This window comes from Pteropus alecto, unplaced genomic scaffold, assembly GCF_000325575.1.
Source record: "Pteropus alecto unplaced genomic scaffold, ASM32557v1 scaffold335, whole genome shotgun sequence".
Classification (NCBI taxonomy): domain Eukaryota; kingdom Metazoa; phylum Chordata; class Mammalia; order Chiroptera; family Pteropodidae; genus Pteropus; species Pteropus alecto.
The window spans coordinates 237505-254524 of NW_006436757.1; the positions used below are offsets into that span (position 1 = coordinate 237505).

The 17020-nt window shown below is 45.0% G+C and overlaps 3 protein-coding genes and 1 long non-coding RNA gene across 8 annotated transcripts in view; 2 read left to right on the plus strand and 2 right to left on the minus strand.

Annotated features, from left to right (window-relative positions):
* Window positions 1-5434: 5434 nt before the first annotated feature.
* LOC107195802 lies at window positions 5435-6826 on the minus strand. Of its 2 annotated transcripts, XR_001517057.2 has the most exons (3): window positions 6693-6826; window positions 6483-6525; window positions 5435-5777 (listed from the first exon to the last, which is right to left on the minus strand). It is a non-coding gene; the product is annotated as an uncharacterized LOC107195802 (long non-coding RNA). The 2 variants fall into 2 exon arrangements; XR_003046826.1 differs by lacking the exon at window positions 6483-6525 and having other exon boundaries at window positions 6693-6821.
* A 378-nt stretch (window positions 6827-7204) lies between these two features.
* Window positions 7205-9947, plus strand: TINF2 (TERF1 interacting nuclear factor 2). 2 transcript variants are annotated; one of them, XM_015590670.2, is made up of 9 exons: window positions 7205-7684; window positions 7827-7931; window positions 8050-8151; window positions 8226-8324; window positions 8420-8516; window positions 8690-9155; window positions 9249-9316; window positions 9424-9515; window positions 9651-9947. In XM_015590670.2, the coding sequence occupies exons 1-9, from the start codon at window positions 7493-7495 to the stop codon at window positions 9843-9845; spliced, it is 1416 nt and encodes a 471-aa protein (XP_015446156.1). In that variant the 5' UTR covers window positions 7205-7492; the 3' UTR covers window positions 9846-9947. The 2 variants fall into 2 exon arrangements, with proteins under 2 accessions (XP_015446156.1, XP_006913604.1); XM_006913542.3 differs by having other exon boundaries at window positions 7206-7684; window positions 8226-8333.
* A 405-nt stretch (window positions 9948-10352) lies between these two features.
* On the minus strand, window positions 10353-16649 carry GMPR2 (guanosine monophosphate reductase 2). 3 transcript variants are annotated; one of them, XM_006913544.3, is made up of 10 exons: window positions 16212-16649; window positions 15732-15852; window positions 15498-15617; window positions 13211-13294; window positions 12871-13044; window positions 11943-12024; window positions 11744-11850; window positions 11515-11557; window positions 11196-11355; window positions 10353-10991 (listed from the first exon to the last, which is right to left on the minus strand). In XM_006913544.3, the coding sequence occupies exons 2-10, from the start codon at window positions 15816-15818 to the stop codon at window positions 10802-10804; spliced, it is 1047 nt and encodes a 348-aa protein (XP_006913606.1). In that variant the 5' UTR covers window positions 15819-15852; window positions 16212-16649; the 3' UTR covers window positions 10353-10801. The 3 variants fall into 3 exon arrangements, with proteins under 3 accessions (XP_006913606.1, XP_006913605.1, XP_015446158.1); XM_006913543.3 differs by lacking the exon at window positions 16212-16649 and having other exon boundaries at window positions 15732-16200; XM_015590672.2 differs by lacking the exons at window positions 13211-13294; window positions 16212-16649 and having other exon boundaries at window positions 15732-16201.
* A 16-nt stretch (window positions 16650-16665) lies between these two features.
* Window positions 16666-17020, plus strand: part of NEDD8 (neural precursor cell expressed, developmentally down-regulated 8) — a 7616-nt gene continuing 7261 nt past the window's right edge. Inside the window, exon 1 of the mRNA XM_006913545.3 lies at window positions 16666-16816. Coding sequence (XP_006913607.1) covers window positions 16799-16816 — 18 coding nt within the window. The 5' untranslated portion in view covers window positions 16666-16798. The remainder of the gene's footprint in view (window positions 16817-17020) is intronic.

Sequence of the window (17020 nt, forward strand, 5' to 3'; positions counted from 1 at the left end):
ACAGGGTTTTTAAGCCCTAAATCCCATTCCTCATTCCGTCTTAAACACAAAGGTCTATTTTTCTCCTATTCACTACCTGTCAACCCACAGGTCGGGTGTGCAAGCAGGGGTACAGAAGCAGAAAGCTGATTGTTAGAATGTTATGTTCCCATGGGCGATAGCCTATGTTCCCATGGGTGATAGCCAAGCAGTAATTTTCCAGCCAGCACAGTCTCTGAATCTTGGCAACCTGTTTTGGTTCCCCTGGGACACTGGTATACAAAGCTGATCACTAGGGAGATGGGTTTTTTGCATCAGGGTTTTCTGAGTGTGAAGAACAGTATTCTCCTTAATTCTTTCTGCCCCGAGATTTAAAGTTGGGAGGATTAGTATGGTAGCTTCAATTAAAGCCCGATAATAGGGAAGGGGACCATCCTATCTTGGAGGACTGGGCTGGATATGAGGGTCCCTGAACACCATGTGGGTGGGTTTGATTTGCCAAAGCCTGTGGCTAGTGCTGGAAGCTCCTGCAGCCCCTTAGCCCAGGGAGCAAAGTCTGGACCTGGGTGTAGAATTCTGAGAGCCCCTGCAGTTGTTTTTTCTAAGAAGACACCGAGTAGGTGGAAGAAGTATGGCAGACACTGTGGACAACAGAGCTTTCCTCTAACAAGCATGGCAGCTGGAAGGCCTGCCCTTTTGATGGGAGTTCTTAGAAAATTCTGGGAGAGGTAAACACATCAGAAGAAAGATTTTATCTTCCTGATAATAAGCCAGGTGAAACTAATTACAAATTTAAAAGCAAAATTTTACAAAATGTGACTTACAAATGTTCCTTGGATTTATGGATCAGACTGCAGGGATTGTACTTCATTTTTAATAGTTAATTTTTAAAATAATGGCTATCTTCAGCTGTTCTAAGGTCTACCCCAAAAAGGGATTTTTGTCCACATTTGGACCAGAATTTTTTCAGAGACTCTGACTGGCAGGGTCTGGCCATGGTGGTGGCTAATAGACCCATTCTTTCACCCATTTAACAAACATTTAATGGCATGTGCCAAGCAATGAGCTAAGTGCTAGAACACAGGACAAACCTATGGAGCTTAGAGTCTGAAAAATAAACATTAAATCCTGCCCTATGGAGCTTAGAGTCTGAGAAATAAACAGATTAAATGAATAACTGCAAGAGACAAAGGAGAGGGTACATAGCTCTGAAGTTTACAGCGAAGGCATGTGACCTAGCCCAGTGGTAGTAGTTAGGAAAGCTTTACCTTAATAGGTGACCCTGGAAGACAGGTAGGCAGAAAGGGAGATCACTCCAGGCAAAAATAATAACCTGTGCAAAGGTCCTGTGGTGGAAGTCTAAAAGAGTAAACAAGACTACAGTCATATGCCACATAATGATATTTTGGTCAATGAAGAACTGAGTTTATGATGGTGGTCCCATAATTATAATGGAGCTGATTTTCCTGTAAGAAATTGAAGGATATGTGGTCCAGAAGGAATATCTTTTCCTCTGACGGGAGCAATATCTGTGGGGTTTGGCAAAAGATTCCCTCTCATAACACTTTAATTTTGAGTGTACAGATTACATCCCAGTCAGCCACTGACCTGTTTCAGCACAGAGGAGCCTGTCCCCGCCCTCCCCAGTGGTACATGTTCAGAGGGTTCTACAGTCCTCTGAGATCTAGCCTTATGGTCTTCGGAGTACACTGCTGAAAATTATTTGTCAAGCACCTAAGGTCCTGTACGAGATACAGTATTGTCACTGTCACTTTAGTAAAAGCTTTCTGTGACAGTATGGAGCCAGCCTGTCCCGGTACTTTGGAAATATTTTCAGGTTATAATGATGTAAAGCATAAATAAGTTTTATTTCTTCCATCAATTCAATGCCAGAAAGAGCTCTTTGTGCCAGACAGGGTAAATGGAACTAAAAACAAATTTCCAGAGTCAGAATATTGATTCCTTGGTCCTCCACCTTCTCCATGTTAAACACTGCCTCCCCTTTTTTTTTCCAGTTTTACTGAAATATAATAGACAATTAGTTGCCATATTTACATCGTACAATTCAATGAGTTTTCTTTTTCAATTATAGATGGCAAACAATAATGTATTAGTTTCAGTTGTACAGCATAGTGATTCAAGATCTATGTAACTCACAAAGTGATCATCCCACTAAACTTAATAGCCCTCTTCCCCCTTACATATTACAACATTAACTATTTTTCTATGCTACACTTTATATCTCCATGTCTATTTTGTAACTATCCATTTGTACTACTTAAACCCTTTGCCTTTTTTGCCATCCCCCCATCCCCCTCCCATCTAGTAACCCTCGAAATATTCTCTGTATCTATGAGTTTATTTCCATTTTTGTTGTTGTCATTGTTTACTTTGTTCTTTATATTCCACATGTACATGAAATCATGTGATATTTGTCTTTCTCTGACTTATTTCATTCAGCGCAATACCCTCTAGGTCCATCAAGGCACTATCTTTTTCAATCCCCTTTTTTTTAATCCATGTGTGTCTTTTAATCTGAAGTGTGTCTCTTGTAGGTAGCATATGTAGGGGTCTTGTTTTCTTAGCCTTTTAGCCACTCTATCTTTTGGTTGGAGCACTTAATTCTTTTCTATTTGAGGTACGTATTGATAGGAATGTAGTTATTACCATTCTTTATTCATGTTTTTGATACATGTTTTTTTTTCTTAAAGAAGTCCTTCCAACATTTCCTGTCATACTGACTTGGCATTGATAAATTCCTTTAGCTTATTTTTGTCTGGGAAACTCTTTATCTGTCCTTCGACTCTAAAGTAGAGCTATGCTGGATAAAGTATTCTTGGTTGTAGATCCTTGGTGTTCATCATTTGAATATTTTGTACCAAGTCCTTCTGTCCTGCATAGTTTCTTTGGAGAAATCAGCTGCAAGTCTTAGGGGTGCCCCCTTGTAGGTAACTGCTTTTCTCTTGCTGCTTTTAAGATTCTCTCTTTGTATTTAACCTTTGGCATTTTAATTATAATGTGTCTTGATGTGGGCCTCTTTGGGCTCCTCTTTTGGGGAACTTTCTGAGCTTCCTGAGGTGGTATGTCTATTTCCTTCACCAGGTTAGGTAAGTTTTCCATCATTATTTCTTCAAATATATATTCAACTTCTCGTTCTCCCTCTTCAGGTACCCCTACAACATGGATGTTGTTATCCTTAATTGTGTCTCATAGGCTCTTTAAATATTATTATATTCTTGGCCACTTTTTTCTTGTCATTCTGATTGAATGTCCTTGGCTTCCCCATCCTCTATATAGGTGGTTTAATCCTCTTCTTTAACCACTCTGTTGATTCCCTCTAATGTAGTCTTCATCTCAGATAATGTGTTCTGCATTTCTGACTGGTACCCTTTTACAATTTCCATTTCCATTTTTATGTTTTTTATCTCTTTGTTAAAATTCTCACTAAATTCATCTACACTTCCCCCAAGTTGATTGAGCATCTTTATAACCAGTGATTTGAACTCTGCATTTGATAGGTTGCTTGACTCCATTATTCCTGGATCTCTTTTCTGGTCTCTCATAAGATTTCTACTTCTTTGTCTTCCCAATGACTGTTTTTCTGTGTCTATATCTGTGTACTAAGCAAAGCTCCTAAGTCTCTCGGTCTTATTAGTGTGACTTTGTGTAGTAGGTGTCCAGAGGCACAGTCCTGAGAGGGGTTCAACTGCAGGCCAAGTTTAGCCCCAGCCTTGTCCCTCTGAGGCCACCTGTTAAGATTCAGCCAGCAATCCATATACTATGCTTATAGTTGCCTCAAGAAGTCATGCCAGAAACTGAGGCCAGCTGCCACCAGTGTGAGTCTTGGTATTGCTCAGCAAGGAGCACCAGACTCCCTGAGGACACCTGGTATGTGGTTTGGGTGGGGCTGCAAGTTGGGGAGGTTGAGATTCAGGGAATCCTCTGGGCTGAGGGACCTCTGTTATCCAGTTAGATGACATTTCATCTATGGTGATGCTGAGTCTGCATACTGGGTGGCCGGGAGGGCTCAACAGAGGAACAATGGATACTGCCAGCACTTCTCCCCGTAAGAAAGCCTCGCCTCCAGCCCTTGCTGGACAACTCAATGTTCCCCTGTAAGTCACTGGTGCCCCCTGCATAGCCAACCCCATGTGCAGAGCAAGCAGGTCCGCCACCACAAAAGTCTGCTAGCAGACACAGCCCCTTTAAGAGGCATCTGTAGCTGCTGCTGCCACAGCATCTGTCCCACTCAGCTGCTTGGGACCGGGTGGCCTCGGTCTTTGCCCCCTCCTACCTTCACTGTTGAAGGTTGATTAAATATTTCTCTCCCTAGTTGTAGTGCTTCTGTTCATCAAGATCCCAGGCAACTTTGCTTGCCATTTGCTGCGTGTTTCTGTCACAACTTTGATTTAGTCACAACAGGGGTGAACAAAGGCTCTATCGTCTACTCCATTTTATCATGTCTCAACACCCCCCTCTTCTTTAAACGAATACCACAAATTTCCTTAATCTAACCAGTGCTCCAACATGTAATAGTCAAAACAACATTGCCATGACAATCCCCTTGGTTCTTTTACCTCTCCATCCTGATTTCATGTTTTTATTAATCCTCAGGCCACCTTTCACTCTCTCCTGACAGTCACTATTATGGTGATCTACCCGTATAATAATGGAATATAATAGAAAGAACTGCACATTTTATTTAAGAAGTGACAACGGGGGTGACGATAATGACATCAGAGAAAATTTTAGCCTCTGACACCCACAGCTACAGTAAACAATACAGACAGACTAACCCCCACCCAGGTAAACATAAAACCTCACGCTAAAGTCTTATTTACCTCAGTTCCTTTTACCCAGTACATCTGACTTCAAACAAAAAAACAAGGCATACTAAAAGATAAAAAACACACTTTGAAGAGACAGACCACACATCAGAACCAGACTCAGATAAGCCAAAGATATTGGAATTATCAAAATGGAAATTTAAAGTTATAATCAATGTTAATGGCTTTAATGGAAAAAGTGGACAACATATAAGAACAGATGGGTAGTATAAGCAGAGAGATGTAAATCAAGAACCAAAAGGAAATGCTAGAACTAAATAACACCATAACAGAAGTGAAGAGTGTCTTTGACAGGCTCATCAATAGATGGGCATAGCTGAGAAAGAATCGGTGAACCTGAAGAACTGTCAATAGAAATGTCCAAAACTGAAATGCAAAGAAAAAGAGAATAAAAAAGACAAAACAGAATATCCAAGAACTGTGGGACAATTACAAAGGGCGTACTATACACATAATGAGAATGCCAGAAGAGAGTAGAAGAAATATTTGAAGCAATAATAACTAAGAAATTCCCAAAATTAACAATAGACACCTGTAACACAGGAGCCCCAGGCCTGGAACTTGCACCTGGTTTTGGATATTCCAGAATAACCACCAGGAAGACCAGAGGGATGAGAAATGCCATTTATTACTCACAAGGCAGGGAAGCTTCAGAAGCGGCCGGTCAGAGCTGCAGGAATAAAAACTGCTGCTGACCAAGTGCAAGCAGAGTTTTTTATGCCCGCAAGCAAGGGAGGGGTTATCTCGTTGGGGGAGCAGCCACATTCTCAGATGGATGGGATTAAGATGTGCTGCTTGGTTACAGGAACAGATAACATCCATGGGAGCAGCAGAAAACGTCCTTGCGAGTAGGCACTGCTTGAAAGCTCTTTGTGTACTACCTTCCTTGGCTGCTAGCCGGGCAGTTATCAGTCTTCTGAGTATGCGGAGGGGCTATGTTCTGAGTTAACCCTACAACACCAAATACAGATGGAGGAAGCTCAGAAAACACCAAGCAGGATAAATACCAAAAAAAAAAAAAAATCTACCTAGGCATATCATATTCAAACTGAAAAAAACACCAAGAGAAAATCTTGAAGCCTGGGAGGTAGGAGGGGGGACACCTTACCTATAGAAGAAAAAAGATAAGAATTGTATTAGACTTCTCTTCAGAAATCATGCAAGTAAGAAGAGTGGAATGAAATGTTTAGCATGTTTAGGGGAAAAGGCCCACCAGCTTAGACATCCGTATCTCGCAAAATTATCTTTTATAAGTGAAGGAGAAATAAAGACTTTCTCAGACAAACAAAAATTGAGGAATCTGTCACCAGGAGACCTGACTTGCAAGACACGTTAAAGTTTTCAGAAAGAAGGAAAATGATATAGGTGAGAAAATCTGATCTACATTAAAAAAGAACTTTATGAAAAGAATATGTAAAGATAAAATATGAAGGTAGATAACTAGAATCCATATATGTCCAATTTGAGTACTTTGCGACTTCCACCAACTAGATGCTGAATGTGTGAATCACCTCAGAAGACTGAATTTGGGTGGAGACAGGGAAAGATATGGGAGCCATTATTCTAGGAAAGATGGCCCAAGAAAAGGGTAGTTTCGCTAAATCCCTGTAAGGTAGTCAGGACAGGTAATTCATTCTGCCAACAAAGAATACGCACTGTGTGCCACGTCCTCTACTTAGCAATGGAAATAAGTAGACATCTGGAAGGGTGACAAAGAGACAGACAAATAAAACAGTTAATTAGATTAGGAGCTGTCTGGAGTAAGTGCACAAGAGAAATTTGAAAAAAGAAATTATTTTATTTTATTTTATTTTTAAGATTACACGACACACACACAATCAAACACAGAAAAGCACAAAATATTACCTAGTCTCACCACCCAGAGAAAACCAGGTTAACAAATCTGATGCATCTTCTCAAACTTATAAAGGCGCGCGCCCGCTCTTGTTTTGTAAAAGGAATTCTTACTGAAAGCGGCGCAACACCCATCCGGGAAGGCTTTGCAGCGCTTGTTTGGGGGCTGGAATTTAAGAGATCGTACTTCAGTGGGTGATGACGATGCCGAGGGCAAGCAGCAGGATCCCGGCTTTACAGACTAAGAAGTCAAGTCTCAGAGAAGGACGTGACTTCTGTGCAGATTCCGCAAAGAAAGGCAGGAGACTCCGCAAAAAAAGGCAGGAGCCGGGAGGGCCCAGAACTCGCGGTCACCGCAGCCTAGCAGCGGACAGAGGAATCTGACGGCGACAGCGACAGCGGGGGCGGAGCGGTGCCGGACCCGCCGGGGCGTGGCCTTGTGACGCGACGTCACGTTACCCCTCTCTAAGGGCCCATTGGTGAGCCATTACCGCCCTTTTCCGGGGCAAGAAAATTGGTAGCAGGACCGGAAGTGCAGTAGCTCTCGAGTTCGAGACAACGACGCCATTTAAGGCAGAGCGACCTGGTGTCGTTAGAGCCGGATATCACCTCCATTCAGGTTCCTGCCCGAGTTGGAGAAGACCTCCAGAATTCTGGTGGCCGATGGGAGGGCACTGAGTCGGTTCGCGAAGTATCCGTTCCCACCGAAACACCCGAGCCACTGAGGGCCACCGGAAGCCCCGCCCCCAGGAGGAGTTGGAAATCTTCGCGGTGGAGGAAGGAACCCTAAGGACTGCCCCCGGGGTGGAGCAATGGCCACGCCCCCGGGGGCCGGTCCTGCCGCTCTGCGTTTTACAGCCGCTGCCAGCTGGCAAGTCGTGCGCGGACACTGCGTGGAACATTTTCCGCGAGTACTGGAGTTTCTGCGGTCCCTGCGCCTTGCTGCACCCGGCTTGGTTCGCTACCGCCACCACGAACGCCTTTGTATGGGCCTAAAAGCCAAGGTATTGAAGTCATTGGGACCTGGAAGAGGGTAAAGGGGCGGGATGCGAGGACCTGACTGGAGCAGACCGCTTGGGAATGGGACCGGTTGGATAAGGGCAGCTTACCCCGAAGTGAGGATTTTTAGCTCAATACCATTCACAGGTGGTGGTGGAGCTGATCCTGCAGGGCCGACCTTGGGCCCAGGTTCTGAATGCCCTGCATCACCATTTCCCAGAGTCTGGAATTGTAGTGCGGGACCCCAAAGCTGTGAGTAGTCCCTGGAACAATCCCCACCCCGTTAACCCTTGGTGTAGCAAAGGTGCTCCTCCTCCTGGCCACTGGATCCTGGTGCTCCTAACTTGTCTGCCTTCTTTACCTTCAACAGACAAAGCAGGATCTGAGGAAAATCTCAGAGGCACAGGAAGCCTTTTGCCAGCAGGTGAAGCGGCTGGCAGAGGCCCCTGTGGATTTGACTTGGAAGCTGCAGGTGAGACTGGCTGGTTTGGAAGCTATGGTGAAGCTATTTTCTCTTCTTCTGACCTGCTTCTTTGTGCCTTGCAGGAACTTGAACAAGAGTACGGTGAACCCTTGCTGGCTGCTATGGAAAAGCTATTTTTTGAATACTTGTGTCAGCTGGAAAAAGCATTGCCTACACCACAGGCACAGCAGGTTTTCCTGGGGCAAAACACAGAGGGCAGAATGTGGGGTGGTTCTATCAAGGACTGTGGTCTTCATGCCTCTCTCCCTGCCCACAGCTTCAGGATGTGCTGAGTTGGATGCAGCCTGGAGTTTCTATCACTTCTTGTTTTGCTTTGAGGCAATATGGTGTGGACATAGGATGGCCACTTCCAGGTACCAGGACCATCTGGGAGAGCTAGGAATTTGGGGGTGGAGTGTTCAGCCTGAGACCTTTTGAGACAGCCAGCCCATTAGAAGGGTTACATGGGCCCTAAGCATAACAAACCAGACTGAGTTGATATGTTACTATCTCTTCTCTTTATAAGGAACATTGTTTTCTTTTTTAGAGTACTCCGTTACTAATTCAATGAACATGACAGAGCCCATGGAGCAGAGTCCTCCTCAGAAACCAAGACCAACAGCACTCCACCATCCTCTGCCAAAAGCCAAGGCTGGCCCATACCTTCCTCAGGGATCAGTCTCAAAGAAGCACCCAGAACTTTTGGCCGGCCACCACTTCAATCTGGCCCCTCTAGGCCAGCGAAGAATCCAGTCCCAGTGGGCATCCACTAGGGTAGGCCATAAGGAGCGCCCCACAGTCATGCTGTTCCCTTTTAGGAATCTGGGTTCACCAACCCAGGTCATATCTAAACCTGAGAACAGGGAAGAACATGGGGGACACATGGCAGATGCAGCAGGTGCTGTCGGTACAAAAGCAGCCTCCACTGGAAAATCTAGGAGTCCACTCCAGACCCTGGGCAGAAGGGCTCTGAAGGAGAACCCAGTTGACTCATCTGTCTCAGAGCAGAAAGAGTGAGTGGAATAGTTGCTTCTTTCTCCCTGTTAGCAGAACATTCCTTACCTGCTTTCCCTTCACCCTATCGTCTTTGCTTGCTCCCATCCCAGGAATTTCTGGGATTGCCCCATGGAGCCCCTGAGACTGTCATTATCACCTCCTAGGGCCAGGAAGCCAGGTAGGTATCCTGAGTCAGGACTGGGTAAGACAGCGTCCCCTACTGGGGACTCTTGAGGGCCTACGTTCACCTAGAAGAGTACTTTTACTCTGGTTTCCTTCTTGCAGTGTGTCTTCCATCTCTGTGCAGCCCTGTTGTTACCATAGGAGACTTGGTTTTGGACTCTGATGAGGAAGAAAATGGCCAGAGGGAAGGAAGGGTGAGTAGGGAGAAACAGAAAGCTGGGGAAGGTAGGGGATGAGGCAGAACAAAACAAACCCACATGCTCCAGAATATGGAGGGCTCAGGGAGTGTTTCAGTTGACGTTAAGTTCTTTTTGCTCCCTTCTCTGCAGGAGTCTCTGGAAAACTATGAGAAGACAAAGTTTGATACCCTAATCCCCACCTTCTGTGAATACCTCCCCACTTCTAGCCCCAGTGTCATGTCTTTCCCTTCCCATGACCACACAGACTCTTTAGTTCTAGACTCCTCTGATAGGACTGGAATGCCCTCTGTACCCAGCCTGTCTCCTTCCTCCTCACCTCTATAGGCAGTTTAGTGGGAATAAAGTGAAGGCCCAGGCTTGGTTGCCTAACTACATTGCCAAAATTACTTTGTAATGCTTGATAATTAAACTTTGGATTTGTTAAAACACTGTGTTGGTGTGAGGGAGGGGAATTAAGGCTTCTATAAGGTCAGTTTAAGTCATTCCTCATAAACAGAACTGGCCTGCCTTTCCAGGGCCATAAGAATCCCTTTGCCCTTTTACTTCCTTTGTAAAATGTTGTTCAGATGTACCAGAAAGATTACCAGGACAAACCTAAATGATAGTTTCCTTTTGCCATTCTGAAAATATCTATGTGTCCTGATGCCAGAATATATATTCTGTAAATTCTCATGCTGCTAGGTTACCTGGGGGTGGTGGCACTAGAATGAAGATGCTTCTTGGGAAAAGTACTCATTGTCCTTGACTCTACTCGATCAGTGCCACCTCCAACTCCACTTGCCCTGGAGCAGCATCAAGATGCCAGCCTTGTGCAGAAAGCCTCAGAATCTCTTTACAGTCATTGGGATATTTCTTTATTGAGCTATTTAAAATATATAAACAATTCTTCTGAGATTTTTAGATAGTCAAAAATCCTATTTAATGAAGCTGATTAACAAAACATGATTCTAAAAGCCGACCTCTTCCAGACATTGGCCATATGAAACACTTATGTATGAATCACTATCTTTTTCTTTTAATAATCTTCAGGAGCTAGGTCCCCAGATTCCCATTTGATTATCTTAACTTCATTTTATCAGCCTGCCTTCCTTGCTTCCTTCCCAGTGAGTGAATGCCCGGGCATTTTGTGTGTGCAGATAAGAGAAGTACAGAATTACTGCAGGAGTGAGACGACAGGAGATGACCAAATAATAGTCATAGTAGCTGGGATGGGTGAGGGGCCTGCTTGGGACGCCCTGTGGCATGGTGCTAGTGCCTTGGGAGGGCAGAACTGCTCAAGCCTAGGTCATGTCACTAAAGATTGGATTAACTTGCTGGGTGACACGGATGAAGGTAGTTCTCCGGCTCAGCTCCTTCAGCTTAGCTGCTCCCACATACGTACATGTGGAGCGGATGCCTCCAAGGACGTCTCGGATGGTATGTTCCACATCCCCTTTGAAGGGCACCTCTACCGTCTTTCCCTCTGAGGCCCTTAGAGGAGGAAAAACTTTCTTACCTTTTCCTTTTGGATTCCTTAAGCCCAGTAACTCCTCCCCAGTCTCTAGCATTTAGCCCCAGTTCACCACTTTTCTCCCAAGAACTGTACCACTCATCTCCCAGCAGCCATGAGTTCTGCCACTGCCCTATTTAGTCACACCTTCCAAGAACCCTCAGCTCCCGGGCCTCTGCACATACCTGTACTCAGCCACGCCCCCAGCATACTTCTTCATGGCCATTTCAGAACTCATCCCATAGAAGAGCTTATACTTCTTGCCATCCCTCTTGATGAGCTCACCACCTGACTCACTGTGCCCTGCCAGCATGCCACCCAGCATTACGAAGTCAGCCCCTGCTCCTATCAATGAGGAGGGAAAAAAATGAATCTGGCTCAGGTGCCCATATGGCCACCCTCAGGAGCAACTCATACCAAATTCTCAGTCCCGATCCTAGACCCTCAGAGGTAACTCATCCTTTTCTATAGGATCCTCCTTCTGTGCCCTCCCAACATCCTTACCGAAAGCCTTGGCCACATCCCCAGGACACCTGCAGCCTCCATCCTGCAAAGTAAGGAGCACTGTGAAAAGATAGCAGCCATTTCCCAAGCTCTCAGCAATGTCCCAATGGCCCACCTCAAAGCTGACAGGAACCCAGGAGTCCTGATCCACCTCTATCAGAGCTTCCATACCCAGCAGAAAACCCAGATGTTTGGCAGCCTCATACACTACCATGCCCTTGAACCTTACTGAAATGATGTGGCCTTTAAGTCCATGAGCAGCATCTGCACACTCCATCACTGCACTGAGCTGTGGATAACCCACTCCAGTTTTCTTCCGGGTGGTACACACAGAGCCTGAGAAGAATGTGACAAGGATGAGAGTGAAGTGCTCCACAGATGTTTGCCACTGAAAGGGTTAGCCAATGGCCCCCACTGAGCCAGCTTACCTGGTCCAATTCCCACTTTGATGATGTCAGCCCCAGAGAGGATCAACTCTTCCACCATCTCTCCTGTTACCACATTCCCTGCCTGAGAGAGAACAATCAAAACAGCATTCTTAAGGTCAGAAATGAAAAGGAGGTTGCACGTTCTCATATATAGCATGCCTGGACCATGCATGACCTTCTGACATTATTACAAAGAAAGGTACCTGGGTTCCCTGTACTGGGCCCTCTGAGGGCTTTTAGACTAGCCACTTCAAAGGACCCTGCTTCCCCAGCTGAGGTAAGGGGGTTAGTGGCCAGTGTCACTACTGCATGAGGGTAAAGCTGGGGTTCAACTAGACTAAGATCGAATCTGATTTATGGTAGATTTCTCTCTCCCACCCTACCAAGAGACCCAAACATATCCTGCCCTTAAGCTGTTATGTCATAAAACCTCTCTGGCTTAGGGAAAGGGGGGAAAAGATGGTAAGTAATGCAGGCTAAATACTCATATACACAGCTGTATTTGCTTCTGATAGACAGGAGAGACCTCTCAATGCTTGAAGAAAATGAGGCCTTGTCATCACCCCCCTAAGCTTGAAAAAACAAAACAATATTGTTTATTTGGACTCCTTAATATGACTGTAGTACCATGTCCATTTCAGTGGACAGATATATATGTACCACAGATATGTACAATGCATAAACACATCATGTTTTGGTGAGTGATGTTAGAGTCATTGGATTTACAAAGACTATGTATCAAGGGTCAGAGATTGCAAGACAAATAAACATTTTAAGCAGAACCATGGATAATCATCTGGTAACATGATTAAGCAGATGAGGAAAATCATAATGCAGCAGAGGAGAAATTAACCGATATAAAAAAATGGAATGGCACAAAAGAGTGGAAGGAGAGCAATGTACCAACTACAGGGTAATAGAAACATACCATGATGGTGTGTTCAGGGAAGCGCTTCCGCACATCCTTTACAAATTCAACAAAGTGTTCAGAGTAGCCATTTGCCACATCCAGGCATATATATTTCACCTGGGGAATCGCTTCCAGGATCTGTTCCAACTGCTCAAAATCAGAAGAGCTTGTGCCTGAGCTGGCAGCCAGATGCTGTGGAAGAAATAGGTGCATTGGCATGGGAGGCATTAGCCTGTGGCATGTCAGAAATTACCTGATGAGCCAGTGGGTGGGGAGGTAAGGGTTGATCCCCTTACCGCCAAACAAAGATTCCTGGAAAACTGGGATAAGGAAGGGATCGAGGGAAGACAAGTATTACCTTAAGACAGTCAGAATTCTGGCTAGCAAACACTTTCCACTGCTCGAGGCTGTAGTGTTTATGGACAGCAGTGAAGAGGGAGAACTGGGGAGAAGAAAGAGAGCCATCAAAAAGGATAGAACTTTATTAAGATCTCCTTCTCTAGAAATAATCTATTATACTACTCTGAGGGAGAAAAGGACTGAAGTCTGGAAAGGGCAACTTGAAGAACTCGGGTACAGCTGGGATTTTAGTTCAACCATTATTCTCCCTACAAATCCAAGTAGGGCTTTTTGCTGTTAGCTAGTACTGTCAAATACTTCCACCAAAGTACTAAGTCACCTGGATTGGATTTCACCTGACACAACATTACCTCACTGACTTAAAAGATGACAAAGACAAGCTGTTTGTACAATGGGACCAGAAGTAGACAAGAACCATGAAGAGACTGGACAGAGCCAGTGTCTGTCTATACTGACTCAGCCCCTCTCCCTCTGTTAACCTAGTAGAAGAACCAACCTATTTTGGGTAACTTCTGGTTGATTCAAAAGTCTAAATACTCAGAAAAGGTAAGGCCTTAAGGTTAACAGAGCCAATAAAGTGCTACCCCATCCTTTCTCCATCTCCACAGAGTAAAGGACAAATTTTCTTGAGACATGGACTAACCTGCAAAGTCTATTTCATTCAGTCTATTTTAGTCAACCAAGTCCAAGGATATAATGACTCATTGGATTTGTATCCCTAAGCTCAACAAATTGCAAAAAATATCCCAATACTTTGAGAAAGGCATTCAAAGGCCACTGTGAATACTGGTGTTTGTGCTTTAAAAGTGCAAACATGCAAACAGACAAGAAACAGTAGTTGACTGAGACAGCACGCTTTTTTTTATATATATATATAATTTTTTATTTTTATTTATTTTTTATGCCTACAGCATCTGGTCTTCCTAGCACAAATCTTGCAGTTGGCAAGAAATCCAAGGAAGTCATGTATCAGTCAGCAGTAAAGGTTATTGTTATAGTCACTTAAGAGATCATCATCAACACTACCTAGTGAAAGCTGATATTAAATTCTGCTTTTTCAGCAGCACTCTGCCACCAACATGCTGACAGACAAGAAAATCACTCTGGAGGTAAGTGTACCTTGGAGATATACTGGCATAGTGTGGCATGATGAGCATATCCAATTACATACCAAACCAGAGATCTAGAAAAAGATGATTGTTTGCATCCAACCTTTTCATTATTGCTGTGAGACTTGGCTCTATCTCTAAAATCTGACTTCTTAGCACTCATAAGCAGTACTGAAAAGCCAGTTTCAACATAAAATATCAAGACAGTGCCCATAAGGTCCATGTATTACAGCATGCCTACTAACAGTGAAGTCAGATTCGCCATTCCTCAACTCTACTGGACAGGGCGGGTGGACACTAGGCAATAGCAAGATTTCTAAATAGGGCATGGCAACAGCAATACAGTACTAAAACTATATCAACTTCACAGAAATGACAGCAGATATTCCACAAAGACTTACAGCCATCAAAAATATAGAAAGGGAGATGAAGTCCTTAAGGTTAACAGCCACAAGCAGCAGCAGAATCCATCAACCACGGATAGATGGATTAAGAAGAGTGCATTTGTTCTCAGAGTGGCCAGAGTAACTATCTACCTTCTCAGCTACAAGAATAGAGGCAGGTAATATTACTGACAGGAGCAGCATCTTCTATTTTGAAAGTGAAAAATAACCTGTGTGTAAGAAAAAGACATTCCGTTTTGGGCTCATCCCAGAAATTCCCAGGTAACAAGGACTTAAAGATAAAATTTTAAAAAAGGGCTAGGAGGCATAAAAAAATTAATAAACTTCTCTCTATGGTCTTCTAGATAGGAATTTCTGAATGCTCAAACTATATTTTGTTTCTGAACTAAAGGAGTGAACGCCTAGTTTCCTAATTTCCTCACGATGGTGTAACTGTAGAGATGCATATGATTTGGAGGGCGTGACCTCGGTGGTAGGAAAAGTTGACAAGATATATAAACTGCTGGACAGGAGAATAGGGAAAGTTCTGTTCATATATGAGAAAAATGGGGTGGGGGAAGCCAAAACTTAGCTTCGAATCTCAGTAACTCATATGGCTCTTTGAACTTATCAGATAAAGGGGCCTTAGTACTGGAGAAAATAGTAAAATGAAGCATCTGGACCATCTGTTAATTGCCAGAGAGTTGATCTGACGTGGTGGGGATGCAAATACCTCTGCAGTCAGCCGACATAACTGGACACCACTGAGGAAGTGGAATAAGAGAAGTCCTACCTTAGAGAGAACCTTGGCCATTTCAAAGGTGCCCACAGTATCCATATTGGCAGCAATGATAGGGATCCCAGTGTACATTTGCTTTGAGTTTCGAAAGGAAAAGGATCTTGTGAGATCCACCTGCAGATATGAACAGGAAACTGAGCATTTCGTTCAACCAAAAAACAAGTATTGCACGAGGACAAGAGCCAGGAATCTTTCTCACTCCTGGTCCACCAAGAGAAGCAGGCTCACCTCACTTCGAGACTTAAGAGTACTGCGTTTGGGCCTCAACAGGACATCCTTGAAGTCCAGTTTGACATCGTTGTCGATGTGAGGCATGGTGGGGGCCTTGGAGTAGCGACGAATATGAGAGCTGAAGGTGGGAAAAGTCATGAGGGCAGAGCTGAATCAATAGCAAGCCTTATTGCTCTTTTAAAGCTGGCGGCAGGGCTCATCTCCCTTCTCGCTTAAATTGTGGAAAGTCGGGGCATTGGTCGAGTCATGCGTGGTCCCTGAAGGCTGTCACCTCCGACCCGTCTCATGGCTGCAATTACCCTCGGTGTCTCCATCCCAGGGAGAAGAACTGGGATGGAATAGTGAGAGACCCTAAAAAGGTGCATTCTTTACGCCACTACTCTTCTCTCGCCCCTACAAAAACTAATTTGAAGGCGAGAAGGAATTGGGAGGCGGGGGGAGAGTTCCATAACCAGCTTCCGGAATAGGGGTACTTACTTCCTGTCGCCGTGGCCAAGGTGGCAGTTGACCGAAGCTCTCCTTGCTTAGCAACTAACCTCGTGCAGCCCCGCTGAGCCTTGTGGGTCTACTGCAACATGTTCCGCTAATAGCGGGCGAGAACGATTAATCAAGGAATTCCACCTTCGGCGGCGGCAGTGCAAAGATTTCTGTTTAACAGAGCCACACGCTGAGGTTGCCGTTGGATCCGAGAGGCTAGAGACTACAACTCCCAGGGTGGAAAGCGCAGAGCTGCCCCTGGCCTCATGGGAGAAGTAGTTCGCTCCGCCTGTCTCTTTCCACGAGACCTGGCTCTCTAGGGACTCTCAAAATCGTATAGACGACTTCTCTGGTGTAACTAAGCCATCCGCCTTCTTTTCATTTACGACGCCACCTAAACGAAATGCGACAGCATTCCTGAACCTTTCGGGAAACCCCGGGAAAGAAAGGGGTGGGGGTGGGGTGGAGCCAGAGAGCGACCCGGAAGCAGAAGTGACTCCTACAGGCGGAGTGCTGGGGAGCGGCGGCGGCGACCGCGGCGGTGGAAGCAGCAGTTTATCTGTGTGTAGCCTCAAACTGGGAAGAAGATGCTAATTAAAGTGAAGGTGGGAACACCTCCAGCCTTGCCAAGACGCAGTGGTACTGAACTGGCCGCTGTGCCTTACGGGAGAGCGGGGAAGGGAAACCACGCCTTTCCCGAGCTTGGAGGGTGCTGACAACCTCAGGGCTCTCGCGAGGGGTGATGGGAAGTAGGGGGACTCAAGAGGGTTTTGATTGTTGGGGGCTGGCCCAGCCAGACGACCGCGGGG